Source organism: Dromiciops gliroides, chromosome 4 (genome assembly GCF_019393635.1).
Source record: "Dromiciops gliroides isolate mDroGli1 chromosome 4, mDroGli1.pri, whole genome shotgun sequence".
Taxonomy (NCBI): domain Eukaryota; kingdom Metazoa; phylum Chordata; class Mammalia; order Microbiotheria; family Microbiotheriidae; genus Dromiciops; species Dromiciops gliroides.
This window is the reverse complement of record NC_057864.1, coordinates 72,204,795-72,223,661: the sequence shown is the minus strand read 5'-3', so window position 1 is coordinate 72,223,661 and position 18,867 is coordinate 72,204,795. Positions and strand designations below refer to the sequence as shown.

The following is an 18,867-nucleotide window of genomic DNA, read 5'->3' as shown; positions in this document are numbered from 1 at the left end:
TCTCACTTGTCAGGCCCACAATTTCCCAGAGACCTGAGGGAAGATGACTTCCCCAGGGATCAGGGAGGTAAATACACACCATCCAGGGGAAAAAAAAAAAAACCATGGTGGGAATTTCCTGCAGCATTTTAGCTGGGTTTAGTAAGTGTGATGTGATTGCAAAATTATAGTGAGTGCCTACAATCAATCTAATATTCAATAGGATTAAATGAGACATATTTGTGAAGTGTTTAGTACTGTGTCTAGCATATAGTAGATGCTTAATAAATGCCTATTCCTATCATATCCCTACCCAATATTATTAAGTTAAATGGTTGTAACCCAGATACTTACCTCTGTAGGTGACAATTTTTCTACTTCTAGAGTTCTGGAATGGATGTTTTGATCTTTTCCAAGATACCAAACAACAGTTTCTGTTTTTGAAGAAACTTCAACTTCCTTCTGTAGGGAGATGCAAAGTTGATCACTGAGAGCATTACTGCAAGTTTCCAGCCCCATCCCATTTCCATTTCCTGTAGTCACAGCCTCCCTGAACATTCTACGCATCATCTTCCTCAAAGAACAGCACCTCAGAATCTGTTTTCCTCAATTGCCTTACTTCTACGGCTACTTTTGGAGACTCTTCTGCCTCAAGTAGTTCTTCCAGCTCTTTGTATGCCATTTCCCCAAAAGTCTTCTCCCATGCGCTCACGTTGTAGTTCTTGTGGTCCACGGCTAGCTGCCAAGTAAAGCAAAGCAATGAATATGATTACAGATTTAGAACATTCACTGCATATGGTTATATTTATAACACCTTATGTTAATGTAAGCAGCATTTAGTGCAGTAAATAGGGATTTGACTTAAGAGTATACCCAGGAGAGAGAGGGACATAAATCCCTGATACTGTGTTAGACACTTCCTAGCTGTATGACCATGGGCCAAGACCTCTCAGCCTCTGTTGTTTCATCTGGAAAACGGGAATAATAATTGTGTCTATAATTCTCATTTGAAGATAAATGAGAAAACATATGTAAAGCATTTTGCAAGGACCTTAAATTATTATATAAATACTGGCTATTGTTATTCTTATTCTTCTTCATTATACACAATCACTTGTGACAATGGGCAAATGATTTATCTTCTCTGAACCTCAGTTTACATATCTGTAAAACAGGGATAATAAAACATCTAGTAACTACCTCACAGGGCTGTTGTGAAGAACAAATGAAATAATGTATATAAAAGTGCTTCACAAACTTTAAAGTGCTCTATGAATGTCATCCATCATTATTAGGATGAATAAAAATAATAAATGGTATTTGAAATAATTATCACAGGAATGCTTGAGTAAGAAAACTGCATAGCCATGAGAGTCTATGTAATGACAACTCAGTTAGGGTTTGGGGCAAGGAGACTTTTGGGAAGATTTGTTGTTGTTTGTCCTTCTTTCTTTAAGTGGATCATGACATTGGGGGTGATGTCATGACTTGCAGTGAATTGGATTTCAGTGAAGGAGGACTGTGCAAGGTCACCAGCCTCACTGTCTCCTCCAGAACCATCTGGGTCCTGTGGCAAGATATACATCAGGATGACTGGAGATGGCCCTGGATGTCTGAGGCAACTGGGACTAAGTGACTCACCCAGGGTCACACAGGTAGTAAGTGTCTGAGATGAGATTTGAACTCAGGTCCTCCCATCTTCAGAGCCAGTGCTCTACCTACTGCACCACCTAGCTGCCCTGGGAGAAAGATGGAATTTTTTTTTTAAGATGGAATTTTAATGGATATTCCTGCCATCATTAGGAGACACATGGTAAAAATAAGAGTAGCTGGAGACTACCATGGCAGACCAAAAACCAGGGGTATGATGATAACCTTGAGACTCTTTGGGGCAAGGAGCAGAAATACTGGGGATACCAAGAAAGTGTGGAGATGAACTGGAATTCCATGAAACAGAGTTGACTTTGACAGAAATAAGGAAGTTTAGAAGAAGGGTGGATTTTAGGGGGAAATATATTAATTTCTGTTTTAGAAATAATAGAGTTGGGATATCTCTGGGACATCCATATCATTGTATAAGTTGTTCTCTTGATTCTTTAAACTTCACTCTGAACCAGTTCATACAATTCTTCCTAGGTTTCTCTGAAACTACCCTTTTCATCATGTCTGATAGCACAAAAATGTTCCATTACACACATATACCACAATTTATCCAGCCCTTCTTTTTTTTTGCGAGGCAATTGAGGTTAAGTGACTTGCCCAGGGTCACACAGCTAGTAAGTGTTAAGTGTCTGAGGCCTAATCTGAGCTCAGGTCCTCCTGACTCCAGGGCCAGTGCTTTATCCACTGTGCTACCTAGCTGCCCCTATCCAGCCATTATTTAATCATTGGGTCCCATCTTCTGAAAGAACCTTTTCCTAGTCCTCCTTAATCTTAGTGCCTTCCCTCTCAGACTATTTTGAATTTAACTTTTCTATGTCTTATTTGTGCTTAGTTGTTCATGTGTTGTCTTCCCCATTAGACTGTGAGCTCCTTGAGAGCAGTGATTGTTTTTTGTTTTTGCCTTTCTTTGTATCCCCAGTGCTTAGCACAGTACCTGACACAGAGGAGGCACTTCATAAATGTTTGCTTGTGGTGAATAAGAATGAGAAATTGAGGGGAATGCCCATTAACGGGGGAATGGCTAAACAAACTGTGGCATATAATGGTGATAGAATATTGTGGTGCTACGAGAGATGACAAGCTGGATGATTTCAGAAAAACCTGAAAACACTTACATGAACTGATGCAAAGTGAAGTGAGCAGAACCAAGAGAGCATAGTACCAAGAGTAACAGCAATATATAAGAACTGTGAATGACTTAGCTATTCTCAGCAATACAATGATCCAAGACAATCCCTAAGGACTCATGATGAAGCTTGACATCCATCTCCACAGAAAGAATTGATATTGTCTGAATACAGACTGAAGAATGCTATTTTCACCTTCTTTTATTAATTCATCCTCTCTTTTATTCAAATTTTCTTGTACAAAATGACTAATATGAAAATGTTTTACATGATTGCAAAACAAGAAAACAAATAAACAAATAAATAAATGCTTGCTGATGACTCTGTTTGCAATTCTGTTACAATTTTTTTTGCATTTTCCCCATTAATTTCCTTGATATTCTTGATCTTCTGTTCTTCCAGATGAATTTTTAAATTATTTTTTTATTTCTACAAAATAATTTTTATAGTTTGATTGGTATGGCACTGAATAAATAAATTAATTTAGGTAAAATTGTCATTTTAATTATATTAACTTGGCCCATCCATGAGCAATTGATATTTTTCCAATTTTTTAGATCTGATTTTATGTGTGTGAAAAGTTTTTTGTAATTGTGTTCATATACGGGGCAGCTAGGTGGTACAGTGGATAAAGCACCGGCCCTGGATTCAGGAGTTCCTGAGTTCAAATCCGGCCTCACACACTTGACACTTACTAGCTGTGTGACCCTGGGCAAGTCACAACCCCCATTGCCCCGCAAAAAATAAAAATAAAAATAAAAAAATAAATTGTGTTCATATAGTTCCTGGGCTTGTCTTGGCAGGTAGATTCACAAATATTTCATATTGTCTATAGTTATTTTAAATGGAAGTTCTCTTTCTATCTCTTGCTGCTGGGCTTTGTTGATAATATATAGAAATGCTGATGATTTGTGTAGGTTTATTTTATATCCTGAAACTTTGCTAAAGTTGTTGTTTCAAGTAGTTTTTAGTTGATTCTCTAGGATTTTGTAAGTATAACATCATATCATCTGCAAAGTGATGTTTTTGTTTCCTCATTGCCTATTTTAATTCCTTCAAATTCTTTTTCTTTCCTTATTACTACAGCTAACATTTGTAGTAAAATACTGAATAAGAGTGGTGATAATGGGCATACTTACTTCAACCCAGATCTAATTGGGAAGGCTTCTAGCTTATCTCCATTACAGTAGTATCTACTACTTATCATTTTAAGGAAAGTTCCCTCTGTTTCTATGTTTTCCAGTGGGTTTTGTTTGTTTGTTTGTTTGTTTTTGCGGGGCAATGGGGGTTAAGTGACTTGCCCAAGGTCACACAGCTAGTAAGTGTCAAGTGTCTGAGGCCGGATTTGAACTCAGGCACTCCTGAATCCAGGGCCAGTGCTTTATTCACTGCGCCACCTAGCTGCCCCCAGTGGGGTTTTTTTTGTTTTTTGTTTTTTAGTGAAGCAGTTGGGGTTAAGTGACTTGCCCAGGGTCACACAGCTAGTAAGTGTTAAGTGTCTGAGGCCGGATTTGAACCCAGGTACTCCTGACTCCAGGGCCAGTGCTCTATCCACTGCATCACCTAGCTGCCCCCAGTGTTTTTGGTAGAAATGAGTGTTGTATTTTGTCCAAATCCTTTTCTGCATCTATTGAGATAATCACAATTCTCATTTTTAAGTGATGACTTTCTTCAGTGATCTTTTGGACCTCCTTTTTGATTTGGCCAAACCTGCTTTTTAAAGAGTTTTCTTCAGTGGATTTTTGTGCCTCTTTTACCATTTGGCCAATTCTGTTTTTAAAGTACTGTTTTCTTCAGTATTTTTTGTGCCTCCTTTACCAAGCTGTTGACTCTCTTCAAATTTTTCTTGCATCACTCTCATTTCTTTTTCCAATATTTCTTCTACCTCTCTTATTTGATTTTTAAATCCTTTTTGAGCTCTTCCGGGAATTTCTTTTGGGCGAGTGACCAATTCAAGTTTTTCTTTGAAGCTAGCATGTAGCTGTTTTGACATGTTGTCTTCTGAGTTTGCATCTTGAGTTTCCCTGACATAATAGTAACTTTCCATAGCCAGGTTATTTTTTTATTGTTTGCTTATTTTCTCATCCTATTTCTTGACTTATAACTTAATGTTAAAGTTGGGCTCTGCTCCTGGGGCAGAGGGGGCATTGTCCCAAGTTTCAGGCCTTTCTTATTGTTTTCAGAGCTAGCTTTGGGGTCTGTAAGTATGCAATTTTTCCAAGGTGGTATGATTTAAAGAGGTATGGTTACTGATATCCTAGCCATGCTCTAGTCTGTGAATTACTATAAGCACTCTTCTCTACCCTAGAACTGTGAGCAGGGTCTCAACACCCCTGCAGCACTAGTGAGCTAGTGCTCCTCTTAGCTCTCAGACTGGGACTCAGAATTCTCTATGTGCAATCCAACAGGGCCCTATACCCAATGCCAGCAAAGCACCCCCTGTAATCACCTTCTGATCAGTTGTCTGACACACTTATCATCTGTGGGTCTCCAAGGTCTGCTGCTGATGCCCTGGTATGGCTTATGCTGCTCATGGCCTGGCATGGCCTGTTTTGCAGGCCTTTACAGTGGGCTCAGTTTTGACCACCACCCCACTAAAATAGACCTTTCCTGTTGGCTTGGGCTTGAAAATTGTTTCACCTCAGCCTTTTGTTGGTTCTGCCACTCTAGTATTCAATTTATTTATTTATTTATTTATTTTTTTTAGTGAGCCAATTGGGGTTAAGTGACTTGCCCAGGGTCACACAGCTAGTAAGTGTTAAGTGTCTAAGGCCGAATTTGAACTCAGGTACTCCTGACTCCAGGGCCGGTGCTCTATCCACTGCGCCACCTAGCTGCCCCTCAATTTATTTTTAAGTTATTTGGAGAATTGAGGAGAGCTCAGGTGAGTCCTTGTTTTTTCTCAACCATCTTGGCTCTGCCTCCTATAATGCAATTTCCATGCAATTCTCTTTAATTTTTAATTTAAGGGCAGCTAGGTAGCACAGTGGATAGAGAGAGCACTGGCTCTGGAGTCAGGAGTACCTGAGTTCAAATCCGGCCTCAGACACTTAACACTTACTAGCTGTGTGACCCTGGGCAAGTCACTTAACCCCAATTGCCTCACTAAAATAAATAAATAAATAAATAAATAAATAAATAAATAAATAAATAAATAAATAAATAAATAAATGAATGAATGAATGAATGAATGAATGAATAAATAAATAAATAAATAAATAAATAGAATTTTAATTAAAAAAATGTAAAGCCCTTTCTCCCCTTATAAGTGCCCTTTACAACCTGGACCCTTCATATATTTCCAGTCTTCTTATACTTTCATCCCCATCACGTACTATATAATTCAGCTTCTCTGACCAAATTGCTATCTCTTTACACACAACCTCTACCTCCCAACTCCAAACATTTATACTGGCTGTTCTCCATGCCTGTAAGGCTCTCCCTCCTTACCTCTGCTTCCATGGCAAGGAAGATTCATCTCAAATCCCACCTTCTGCAAGAGGACTTCCCCACCCCAGTTCCACCTTCTATATTTAATACCTTCCATCTATCATCTGTCTATCTATCTATCTATCTTGTATGTAAATAGTTATTCACATACTGTCTCTCATATTAGAATATGGGTTATTTGAGGGTAGAGGCCACATTTTTGCTTAGCACAGTCCCTGGAACATATAATAAGGCCTTAATAAATGCCTGTTTATTACCTGAGAGGAAACTAGTTTCTTCCCTTAGTAGAATACAAACACTTCATTATTATATAGTTCCTTGTAATTCTTTAGATGTATTTAACTTTCTATGTTTCTCTCAGTTCCTATGTTTGGCTTTTCTACACAGTTCAACAGGAATACTTGGATACTCTCCATTTCATTAAAGACCTAAGTTTTCCACTGCAAGATTTTACATAGTCTTTCTGGCCAAGTTATTCTTAGTTATAATCCTTTATCTTTTGTCTTTTGGAATACCATATTCCAACTTCCCCACTGCTTTAGCTTCCAGGTTGTATGATCTTGACTGACTTTTTGGTGCTTGAAATATTTGTTCACTGGCTGTTTATGGTATTTATTCTTTGACCTAAAGGCTCTAGATTTTGGCTACAACTTTCCCAGGACTTTTTCTTTTCTCAGGAGGTAACTGGTGGTTCTTTCCATTTTCACCTTGCACTCCAGTTTTAATAGCTCTGGACAGTTTTGAGTCATGACTTCTTGAAATATGCTCTCATCTTTTTTATGGCCAAAGATGGTCAGATCATTTGTCTTGTTTTCCAGGTTCAGTGTGTGTGTGTGTCTGTGTCTGTGTTTTAAATAAGATATATCCAATATCATTTGATATTTTTTCCATCTTTCAGTTTTGTTCTAGCACTTCTTATTATTGTTTCATGTAGTCATTTATTTTATTCGGTCCAATTGAATTGTTTTTTGTTTTTTTGCGGGGCAATGGGGACTAAGTGACTTGCCCAGGGTCACACAGCTAGTAAATGTCAAGTGTCTGAGCCCAGATTTGAACTCAGGTACTCCGGAATCCAGGGCCGACGCTTTATCCACTGTGCCACCTAGCTGCCCCCCAATTGAATTTTTAAAGACTCTATCACTTAAGTAATGTTTTGTACCTCTTTTACTAAGTTTACTCATTTCTTGCAGGAATTACAGTAAATTATATATATATATATATATATATATATATATATATATATATGTGTGTGTGTGTGTGTGTGTGTGTGTGTGTGTGTGTGTGTATGTGTGTGTGTGTGTGTATGAGACATTATTTCTGTCTATTCCAACCTCTCTCATTTTACAGAAGAGGAAAATGAAACACAAAGAAGTGAGATAATTTGCTCAAGGACATTGAACTACTTAATGGTAAAGTGAAGATTCAAACTGAGCTCTAGGGGCAGCCAGGTGACTCAATGGCTAGAAAGCTAGGCCTAGAGTCAGGAAGACCTGAGTTCAAATTTGGCCTTAGACACTTACCCGATGTGGGACCCTGAGTAAGTCACTTAATTTGCCATAGTGTCCTCAACTGTAAAATGGAGATAATTATAGCATCTACCTCCTAATGTTGTTGTGAGGATCAAATGAGATAATATTTGTAAAGCTCTTAGCACAGAAACTGGCATACACTAGCTATTTAATACACAGTTGTTCTCCTTGCCCCCCACACCTTACCTCTTCCTATCAATTTGGTCTTCTTTCTATTACATGACATTTTCCCAAGGCAAAAGTAGCAGCAAATACTAATTTCTAACAAATACCTCATATTCATACAGGTTTCTTATATCTTCAGCTGTCAACAAAGTGACTTTTCTTCCTTTAATCTCAGAAAGGAGGAGATTACATGTAGTAACCCATTCGACACATTCTTTCTGGGAAGAGATAATTGATTAAAATATATCATTTATTAAGTAGGAAGAGTAAAGCTTTCATTCATTTATTCATTCCATTGTTCACTCATTAAACAAATATTTACTTGCCATTTCCTATTTTATGGAATAATTGCATTTCAGCTCCACAGACAATTAGAAAAAATGCTGTCTTCAAAACATTTGAAACTCCTTAAACTACTTATTTACAAAGGGACAGACAGTGTAGAACCATAGTCACCCATGGAGGGCAGAAACTTCAAGGAATATGACCTGGTACCAAATCTCATAGTCCTGTTCACCATAGGACATTATTATGAACTTAACAAATATGAACATCTCAACATTCAAATAAAAGAGGGCTAGATATGAAACTATAAACTTCTACTAAATACATCATTTTTTCTTTTAAATGTATATTAAATTTAACATGCCAGTACTAACACTGCCTGGCTTATCGAGGGACTGCCCTTTTACAATCAGAGGAATGGCCCAGGCCAGCACAGCCCCTTCCAATTTTCTAAGCTAATCTAGCTTGGTTGGTTGCAAAGTAGGCGACAGAATACTAAATCTTTTTTTCATATAAATATTTTTATTTTTTCCAGTTACATGTAGAGATGGTTTTCAACATTTGTTTTTATAAGATTTCTAGTTTCAAATTTTTCTTCCTCCTTCCCCTCCCTCCCTCCCTCCCCAAGACAGCAAGTAATCTGATACAGGTTATATATGTCCAATCACATTAAACATATTTCTGCATTAATCATGCTGTAAAAGAAGAATCAGAGCAAAAAGAAACAACCTCAAAAAAGAAAAACAACAACAAAAAATAATAGAAATAGTATGGTTCAATCTACATCTAGATTCCACAGTTCTTTTTTTTCTGGATTTGGAGAGCATTTTCCATCATGAGTCCTTTGGAACTATCTTGGACCATTGTATTGCTGAGAAGAATCAAGTCTATCACAGTTGATCAACACATAATGTTGATACTGTTTACAATGTTCTCCTGGTTCTGCTCATCTCACTCAGCATCAATTCGTGTAAGTCCTTCCAGGTTTCTCTGAAATCTGCCTGCTCATTGTTTCTTATAGCATAATAGTATTCCATCACATTCATATACCACAATTTGTTCAGCCATTCCCCAATTGATGGGCATTCCCTCAGTTTCCAATTTCTTGCCACCACAGAAAGAGCAGCTATAAATATTTTTGTACATGTGGGTCCTTTTCCCTTTTTTATGATCTCTTTGGGGAAAAGACCCCAAAGTGGTATTTCTGGGTCAAAGAGTATGCACAGCTTTATGGCCCTTTGGGCATAAGAATATTAAATCTTACTCTGAAATAACCAGGAAGATCATTGTTCCCACTGCCCCGGGGTTTGAGTAGGAATGAATCCTGCAGCCTCAAACACCAGCAGAACCATTTCTGCAGTATATATGGAGCACTTCCTGTTTTATGGCAAATTAAGAAGTCCTCCTGTACAGTTTTTGAAGCTGTTTTCCATGCCCTTGTACTATCTAAAGCAGGCACTCTCGGGATATGAGAGAGGTAGCCTTGCTGATAATATGGTGTTACATGACAGGACCCAATAACAACCTGAACAGGCAGCAGCTGCAGAGACACCAAATGTACTGAGGGGAAGCCACATAGGAGATGCCCTGGCAAGTTTCCCTTTCAGGAAGGGATAACCCTTATCAAGACACAAGAAATCACATAGAGATCAACACATTACTGGGCCACACTGCTTCTCTACCAGTAAGGTTCTACCTAATTATGACCCTCTTGTGCCTGGTCCATGGGATAATGAGGCCAGTATAGAGATCAGCACCATGGCTAGTTGCCTTTGGGCCCTTCCCACCTCCAACCAAGCCCGCTGGATTCACCTGGCAGACAGGAGCACTGAAAGTTCCATCCCAACAATCTATTTAGAACCTTGAGTTTGATTTATTCTATAGGCTTCTGCTAGTCTCGGTACTCCCTTGATTGATGACTGGGAGTCGTCATCTTCTGGCTCCCTGATAACCCATATAAGTGATTTATCTTTTCCCCCCACTCTCTCTCCCTGAATTTTCAGGAAGTTCCTGATCTTCGGCTAACATACTTACCCCTTGTGCTTTAACTTTGCTTTTCTACTCATATTTCCTGGCACCAAATGAAACCAATTTTCTCTGATGACCACATTTCTTGTCAATGAGTTCACAAGCATTCATTAAGTGCCCATTATGTGCCAGGCACTATGCTAAGACAAAGATAGTCACTGCCCTCAAGAAGCTGATATTCTAATAGGAAGATGACATGCAAATAAAGTGCATAGCAAAGCTAGTCCTGAACAGACTGGCAGTGATTTCACAGGGCAAAGTCATCAGCAGCTAGATGGAAGGAGAAAGGCCTTCTTTCTATTAGTGGGATCTGAGCTAAGCCATTAAAAAAAAAAGCCAAGCAGACTAAGAGGCAGAAGTGGAGTGAGAGTATTCCAGGCATAGGAAACAACCAAGGCAAAGGTATAGAGATGGGAAATAGAGAGTCACGCTCAAGAAACAGGAAATAGGCCAATGTAGCTGAATCCTAGAGGTACGGTCTAAGAAGACTAGAAAGATAAGGGGCTGGAGTGTGAAGAGCTTTAAATGCCAAACCGGGGACTTTGTCTGAGATTGAGTTAATAGGGACCCACTTTTGAATCTTTTAAATGGTGGCTGCTCCTTCTCTTGTGCCTCCAGACCCCTGTGTCAGGAGGAGGGTTGGGCATGTTCCCTATCACTATGTATAGAATCCTTGCTCTGCCACTCTCATTCAGCAATCCCTTTTGAAATCCAGGCTGTCTGATTACATCACTCTGACCTGATTCTTGCCCTTGTCATCTTTTGAATTCCAGGACAATTGCTCCTTCCTCAATACTTAACAGCTGGTTTGAAGTTTTCTTCTCCAACCCAAGCCCTGTTAATAACTCCTGGTAATTTTAATATGCACAATTGTAATGAGTACAGTTGGGGGATCCTCCCTCTATAATCAGTTCTGGCTAGGTAGATCACACTCCACCATCAAGTATGCCTAGAGATGGGCCTTTTATGGTGACACATGTGCTATCCTTGGAGTTGAGCCTCTTCTGGTGTCACATTTGCCACCAACACTTTCTGGTAGACTCCTTGATAAAAGACAGGCACAGTTAGAAGTGTATGATTGGGGCAGCTAGGTGGCACAGTGGATAGAGCACCGGCCCTGGATTCAGAAGGACCTGAGTTCAAATCCGGCCTCAGACACTTAACACTTACTAGCTGTGTGACCCTATGCAAGTCACTTAACCCCAATTGCCTCACCAAAAAAAAAGAAAAAAAGAAAAAAAAAAGAAGTGTATGATTGAGGAGCCTGAACACAGGTGACCAGAGATCCTTAGATGGACAGTTCCAGCATAGGAGGCAACCTTATGAATTTAAGAGATTTGGAGCTCCAGATGATTAAGAATCTCCTTTTCTGGGGCAGCTAGGTGGCACAGTGGATAGAGCACCAGCCCTGGAGTCAGGAGTACCTGAGTTCAAATCCGGCCTCAGACACTCAACACTTACTAGTCGTGTGACCCTGGGCAAGTCACTTAACCCCAATTGCCTCACTAAAAAAAAAAAAACCACTTTTAGGTCTTTTTCCCAAAGAGATCATGGAAAAGGGGAAAGGACCCACATGTACAATAATATTTATAGCTGCTCTTTTTGCGGTGGCAAGAAATTGGAAGTTGAGGGGATGCCCATCAATTGGGGAATGGCTGGACAAGTTGTGGTATATGGATGTAATGGAATACTATTGTGCTGTAAGAAACGATGAACAGGAGGAGTTCAGACAAACCTAGAGGCTCTTGCATGAGCTGATGATGAGTGAGATGAGCAGAACCAGGAGAACATTGTGCACAGTATCATCAACATTGTGTGTTGATCAACTGTGATAGACTAGATTCTTCTCACCAATCCAACGGTACAAGAGAGTTCCAAAGGACTCATGATGGAAAAGGCTCTCCAAATCCAGAAAAAAAAGGGGGGGGGAACTGTGGAATATGGACCCTGATTGGATCATACTATTTCTTTTGTTTTGGGTGCTGTTGTTTTTATTTTTTTTTGAGGTTTTTCCTTCTTGCTCTGATTCTTCTTGTATAACATGACTAATGCAGAAATGTTTAATATTATATATATATACATATATGTGTATATATATATATATATAACCTTTATCAGATTACCTGCTGTCTAGGGGAGGGGGATAGGAAGGGGAGGGTGGGAAAAAAATTGGAAATTGGAAATCTTATTTAAACAAAGGTTGAAAACTTAAATAAATAAATAATTTTTTTAAAAAGAAAGAATAGGGGTGGGGTGGATATCTGGGAGCTTCTCCCAGACTCTCTGAGGAGATTACACACACACACACACACACACACACACACACACACACACACACACACACACTTCAGTTTCTTTTTATGTGTTGTCTTTCCCTGTTGGTTCATGTGCTCCTTGAGGGCAGGGACTGTCTTATGCCTTCCTTTATATTCCCAGTAGCACTTAGCACAATGCCTGGCATACAGTAGGCACTTAATGCTTACTTACTGACCCAGAGTCATACAGGTAATAAGGTAGAATTTTAACCCATGTCATTTTGACTCCAGTTCCAGTGCTCTGTCCATTGTACCACTTAGCTGCCTCTTTTCTCTTTTAGAGGGAAAAATATGGGGGGAAATAGCATTGATGACCTGAATAGAAAGAATTAGGAATAATTTGGAAAGTTGACATCAGGAGACTGTCCTAAACTCACCATAAACATTTTTGAATTTAGCTTTTGGGATTTAGAAGAGCTTTTAGGATTGTTTGGGGTTTTTTATTGGACAGAAACTTTTGAATCCTTGATGGGCTCTAAGATTTCTAAGTGAATTATTCCTAGACTAATCCTGTTACTATAATCTGGGATAAAATGAGTGAGAATTGTTTTATTAATGCATATATTGGAAAGAAGATTACCTTAATATTTGCCAGATCCTCAACCTCTTTATTAGCATCTGGATCTAAAGAAGCTGCTTTCTTCATAGCCATTGTTGCCACTGTGTTTTTGCAACAACTGAGGAAACAGAATATTCCCAAAGTGTGAGCATTATTGGAAATTTTTAGTTTAAATTTTAAGGAAATTGGAAATTTTGGTTTAAATTTCAAAGAAAGAAGAGTTTACTGTAGCAATGAATAATTTCTTTAATACGGACCTAGCAAAGAAAACAATTTAATACTGAACCTCTAATGTTTGTATCTTGTCTACCATTTGATAACATTGGTATATGTATGTATGCTTGTATATGTATACATTCATGTGTCTATAAATATATGTATGCATATGTGTGTGGAGAGAAAAGAGAGAGACTGAGACAAAGAAAGAGCCTAAATCCTAATGGTTGGGAACTCAGCTTCCTGAATTTTGAGGCACTTGTAGTAACTATTAGGTTACCACTTAGCAAACCCTCATTTTAGGTACTAGTTCCTCAAGTTGGGTGAGATGTTGCAGATTCTATGATTTATTGAATTATTCATTAAAAAGAATACCCAGGGGCAGCTAGGTGGCGCAGTGGATAGAGCACCGGCCCTGGATTCAGAAGGACCTGAGTTCAAATCTGGCCTCGGACCCTTGACACTTACTAGCTGTGTGACCCTGGGCAAGTCACTTGACCCCAATTGCCTCACCAAAAAAAAAAAGAATATCCAGACCATGGGAGAAATATCTTATTTTTTAGTTCATGTGGTAGGTTACTGCTACTGAATATACCCATTATAACACAGAAATTATAGAAGTAAAAACCTGAGTTTTATTGTCTTAAACACAGGTTTATGAGTTAGAAAAATAACCCCCGAACAAGATTAGATTCCTAAGTAGGCTTTTTAAAATTTACATCAGTGAGATCCAACCATTCTGGAGAGCAATTTGGAATTATGCTCAAAGGGCGATAAAGTTGTGCATACCCTTTGACCCAGCAATTCCACTTTTAGGTCTTTTTCCCAAAGAAATCATGGAAAGGGAAAAGGGACCCACATGTACAAAAATATTTATAGCTGCTCTTTACATGGTAGCAAGGAATTGGAAGTTAAGGGGGTGCCCATCAATTGGGGAATGGCTGGACAAGTTGTGGTATATGAATACAATGGAATACTATTGTGCTGTAAGAAATGATGAGCAGGAGGAGTTCAGAGAAACCTGGAGGGTCTTACGTGAGCTGATGATGAGTGAGATGAGCAGAACCAGAAGAACATTGTACACAGTATCATCAACATTGAGTGTTGACCTACTGTGATGGACTATATTCTTCTCACCAATGCAATGGTACAGAAGAGTTCCAGGGAACTCATAATAGAAGAGGATCTCCAAATCCAAGGAAAAAAAAAAAGAACTGTGGAGGATAGATGCTGATTGAACCATACTATTTCTTTTGTTTTGGGTGCTGTTGTTTTTTTTTTTTTGAGGTTTTGCATCACTGCTCTAATTTTTTCTCTTATAACAGGATTAATGCAGAAATAGGATTAACGTTATTATGGATATATATGTGTGTGTGTATATATATATATATATATGTATATAGATATATAGATATAACCTATATCAGATTACCTGCTGTCTAGGGGAGGGGGGAGGGAGAAAAATCTGAAATTGTAAAGCTTGTATAAACAAAAGTTGAGAACTATCTTTACATGTAACGGAAAAAATAAAATACCTTATATGTAAAAAAAAAATTTACATCAGTGAGATAGAAAAATAATTTTTTTTTTTTTTGCGGGGCAATGGGGGTTAAGTGACTTGCCCAGGGTCACACAGCTAGTAAGTGTCAAGTGTCTGAGGCCAGATTTGAAACTCAGGTACTCCTGAATTCAGGGCCGGTGCTTTATCCACTGTGCCACCTAGCCGCCCCTGAAAAATAATTTTTAACATACAGCAATCTAATACATTCTCTTAGGCCATAAAAGTCGAACAGATTTAGTACTTCCCCTTAGGCTGTAAAAATTGAACAAAATTAATTAAACAGATTCATAATCTCATATATCTCCTAAGGAAAAAAAAACCTAGTTAAACAGACTCTTATAGATAAAATAAGTCAAGTTAAAAAATAAACTACATTTAGAAGGTTCACAATGGGTTGATTGAGAGGGGAGATTTACATGCCTCAAAAATAATTACAGAGTCAGGTCCAGGAGAATCCCTTCACAATAGTTAAATCACCCTGGGAAGTTCAAAACTCCCTTTTGACTTATTATCTGAAGAATGTCAAAAATTCTTCCCTTAATATTATCATTCCATGAGGAGAAGCTACGTGGCTCAGTGGATAGAGCACTGCTCCTAAAGTTGGGAGGACCTGAATTCAAATATCCACTTACTAACTGAGTGACCCTGGGCAGGTCACTTAACCCCAACTGCCTTAAAAAACGTCTGGGTCAGGGGCAGCTAGGTGGTGCAGTGGATAAAGCACCGGCCCTGGAGTCAGGAGGGCCTGAGTTCAAATCCAGTCTCAGACACTTGACATTTACTAGCTGTGTGACCCTGGGAAAGTCACTTATCCCTCATTGCCCCTCAAAAAACAACATCTGGGTCCATCTCCAGTAGCCCTGATGTATATCTTGCCACTGGACCCAGATGGCTCTGGAGGAGAGAATGAGGCTGGTGACCTTGCACAGCCCTCCCTAACTTAAAATCCAATTCAGTGCAAGTCATGACAACACTCCAATGTCATGGTCCTCTTTGGGAATAAAGGACAAACAACAACCCCATTCCATGAGACAAGTTATAGCTAGGTGAGTTTAATATTTCTAGAAAAGAATCTTCAGTTAGCCAAAATGTTCCAGGAGGAATAACATAATAAAAATTAATAAAAGGGAACTCAAATCATCATGACAGAATCTTGAGCTTTGCATGGAGTGAATAGGAAACTAGAAGCTTTGGAAATTTTTCTATACAAGACCCATCAGTAACTTGAGCTAAGGTACCTTTCAAAGGACTCAAAATAACAAATAACAGTATCCACAATTCTACTGATTAACCACTCTATTGCTTACCCAATACCAATTTTTTTTTATGATTATAGTTTGGTAGTATAGTTTAGTCAGCTAGGTGGCACATTGCTTCTAATTACTGCCTCCTTTAATCTATCATCTTCCTTATTCTTTCACACCCTCTTTTTCTTAACTCCTTTTCCTCCTACTTCTCTTTGGCAAGATGAATTTCAATACCCAATTATGTTTGTGTGTTACTTCCTCCTTGAGCCAATTCAGATGAGGGTGAGGCTCAAATGTTGTTGCCTGTTCTCTTACTATCTCTCCATAATATAAACTCTTCCTTGCATACCCCATTTATGTGAGATAATTTCCCCCATTCTCCCTTTCCCAGTGCATTCCTCTTCTCCAACTTTCTATTCTTCTTTTAAGATCATTTAAAAATAATAGAATCACACTGGAGTTCTCTAATTAGTCTAAAATCCCTGATAATGTTAAAGTTTTGACAGGTTACATATTTAGTCTTTAACCTTTTTCAGTCTCTTATGATTTCTCACTTATATCTACCTTTTTATACTTCTTCAGTCCTCTGCTTGTATGTCAAATTTTCTACTAAACTTTGGTCTTCTAATTAGGAATGCTTGAAAATCCTCTTTTGCATTTAATATCCATCCCCTCCCAATTATACTCAGGTCTGCTGCGTAATTTATTCTTGGTTGTAAAAGTAGCTCCTTTGCCTTATGAAATATATCATTTTCCAACCCTCCATTCTTTTATAATGGTAGCTGTTAAATCTTGTGTGATCCTGACGGATTTCGTGGTCCTTGATTTTTTTTCTGCTTGTACTATTTTCTCCTTACCTTGCAAATTCTGCATTTTGGCTACAATATTCCTAAAAGTTTTCTTTTGGAGGTTTCTTTTAAGAGGTATTCAATGGATTCTTTCAATTTCTACTTTGTCCTCTGGTTCTAAGATATCTGGGCCTTTATAATTTCTTGAAATATGATATCTAGGGTATTTTTTTTATTCATGACTTTCAGGAAGACCAATGATTTTTAAATTATCTCTCCTCTATTTTCCAAGTCAGTTGTTTTTCCTATCAGAGATTTCATAATTTCTTTTATTTTTTCAGCCTTTTTACTTTATTGTTTCTTTATGTCTCATAGAGTCATTAGTTTTCTAATTCAATTTTTAAGACAATTCTAATTTTCAGTGAGTTATTTTCTTCAGCAAGGTTTTATTCCTCTTTTACTGAACTGTTAATGCAACTTTCTTGGTTAGTTTTCATTTATTTTTTCATTTTCCCTCTACTACTCTTATTTGGGTTTTTAAATTTTTTTCTTTTGCTCCTTTTTCTCTTTAGCTCTTGCTTTAACTCTTCTAGGGATTCTTATTTGCTTTGTATCCTATCTGCATTTTTCTTGAGACTTTGTTTTCAAGTAATTGTCATCTTCATTTGTGTCAACTGTCTCATCATTGAAAACATTGAATTAATTCCAAGTTGTAATTGATTCTATTCTGTATCAACCACTGACATTTTGTATAACTGATTAAGTCATGTTTCTTTGAGTTAAGTTCAGAATTTCTTCAGTTCAGAAATTCAGTCTTCCCCTCTGGGTTAAGTTTAAAAGACATCAATGTTATTGCCATCTATGATGTTACCTTCTATATATTTTTTGGATGCTCCTCCTTCTTTGTCTATAATAATTATGTCAGTCCTCACTTAAAGTCTTAACTTCCTGAGGAGATTAGATCTTGTTTATTAGTAATTTCATGTTTTGCTAATAAATTGATTTTGCTCAGAGTTCCATGCCTCAGTTTACTTTTATTTCAATTACAACATCAACATAATAGCTCTCTGTTGTCAGGTTCTGTTTATTTGTTCGTTTACTCAGTCTTCCAGTCTACTTCTTGACTTTGGATTTTATGTTAGTATTGGGCTTTAGCTCACTTCTGAAGCCAGGGGAAAGGAGATGTCTGGCCTGAACTTTTTCTGGTTTTACAGTTCAATCTAGAGGCCTACAAGTTTTCAGTTCTTCAAAAGTGGGGTGGTCCAGGGAGAGATCTATTAGTTACCCTGCTAGTCTGGGTTCTACAAGTTCCTTAACTCAAGTTTGGGTCTACTGGCTTGTGTGTAGTTGAGTTTCAGTACACTCAGAATTTCTGGACTCAGTTGCTGTTAGCCCACTGGAAGGTTCTGCAGGTTCAGGTAATAACTGTTTCCCCTTTATTCTTAGTCTCCTGCTCTGGTTTTTCCACTGAAGACTAATGTGTTGAGCTAAAGGTTATAATGGTGTCACTGCTGTGCTCCTGGGTCAGAGCCACATAGCTACGTTTCTGAAATTTGTTTTGTGTGCAGTATTCTTCCAGGGGCCATGAGCAGTTATGGCCATTCCTCTTCATATTGGATTTGTGGCTCAGAACTGGGTATTGGGTGACAGTGCTGCTAAATGTTAGTCATTTCTGTTCCCAGTGATGGTTCAAAGGTGCCCTGGAATCTGTTTCTGCCTTGGTATGACATCCCAGTTCCCTTTATGTTTCTGGGAGCCGGAATGCTCCTGGCTTCAGCATTGCTACTGCTTCCACCTCAGTGTCCACAAACCTTTCTATCTGCCTAAGCTGTCCTGGACTTGAAAAATGACTCACTGTGACTTTTGCTTGGCTTTCCCAATCAGAATTTGATCTGGCATATTTTCTAGGTTGTTATAGAGAAGGTGTGTTGGGAGAGCCAGACAAAAATGTTTCCT

At 38.3% G+C, this 18,867-nt stretch overlaps 1 protein-coding gene across 1 annotated transcript in view; it reads right to left on the bottom strand.

Moving 5' to 3' along the window:
- The window catches only part of AXDND1 (axonemal dynein light chain domain containing 1), a 117,938-nt gene that overhangs the window by 13,130 nt on the left and 85,941 nt on the right, over nucleotides 1–18,867 (bottom strand). Inside the window, exons 19-22 of the mRNA XM_044003127.1 lie at nucleotides 13,121–13,217; nucleotides 8,020–8,130; nucleotides 599–718; nucleotides 334–441 (exon numbers count right to left, since the gene is read on the bottom strand). Of these exons, the coding sequence (XP_043859062.1) occupies nucleotides 334–441; nucleotides 599–718; nucleotides 8,020–8,130; nucleotides 13,121–13,217 (436 nt within the window). The remainder of the gene's footprint in view (nucleotides 1–333; nucleotides 442–598; nucleotides 719–8,019; nucleotides 8,131–13,120; nucleotides 13,218–18,867) is intronic.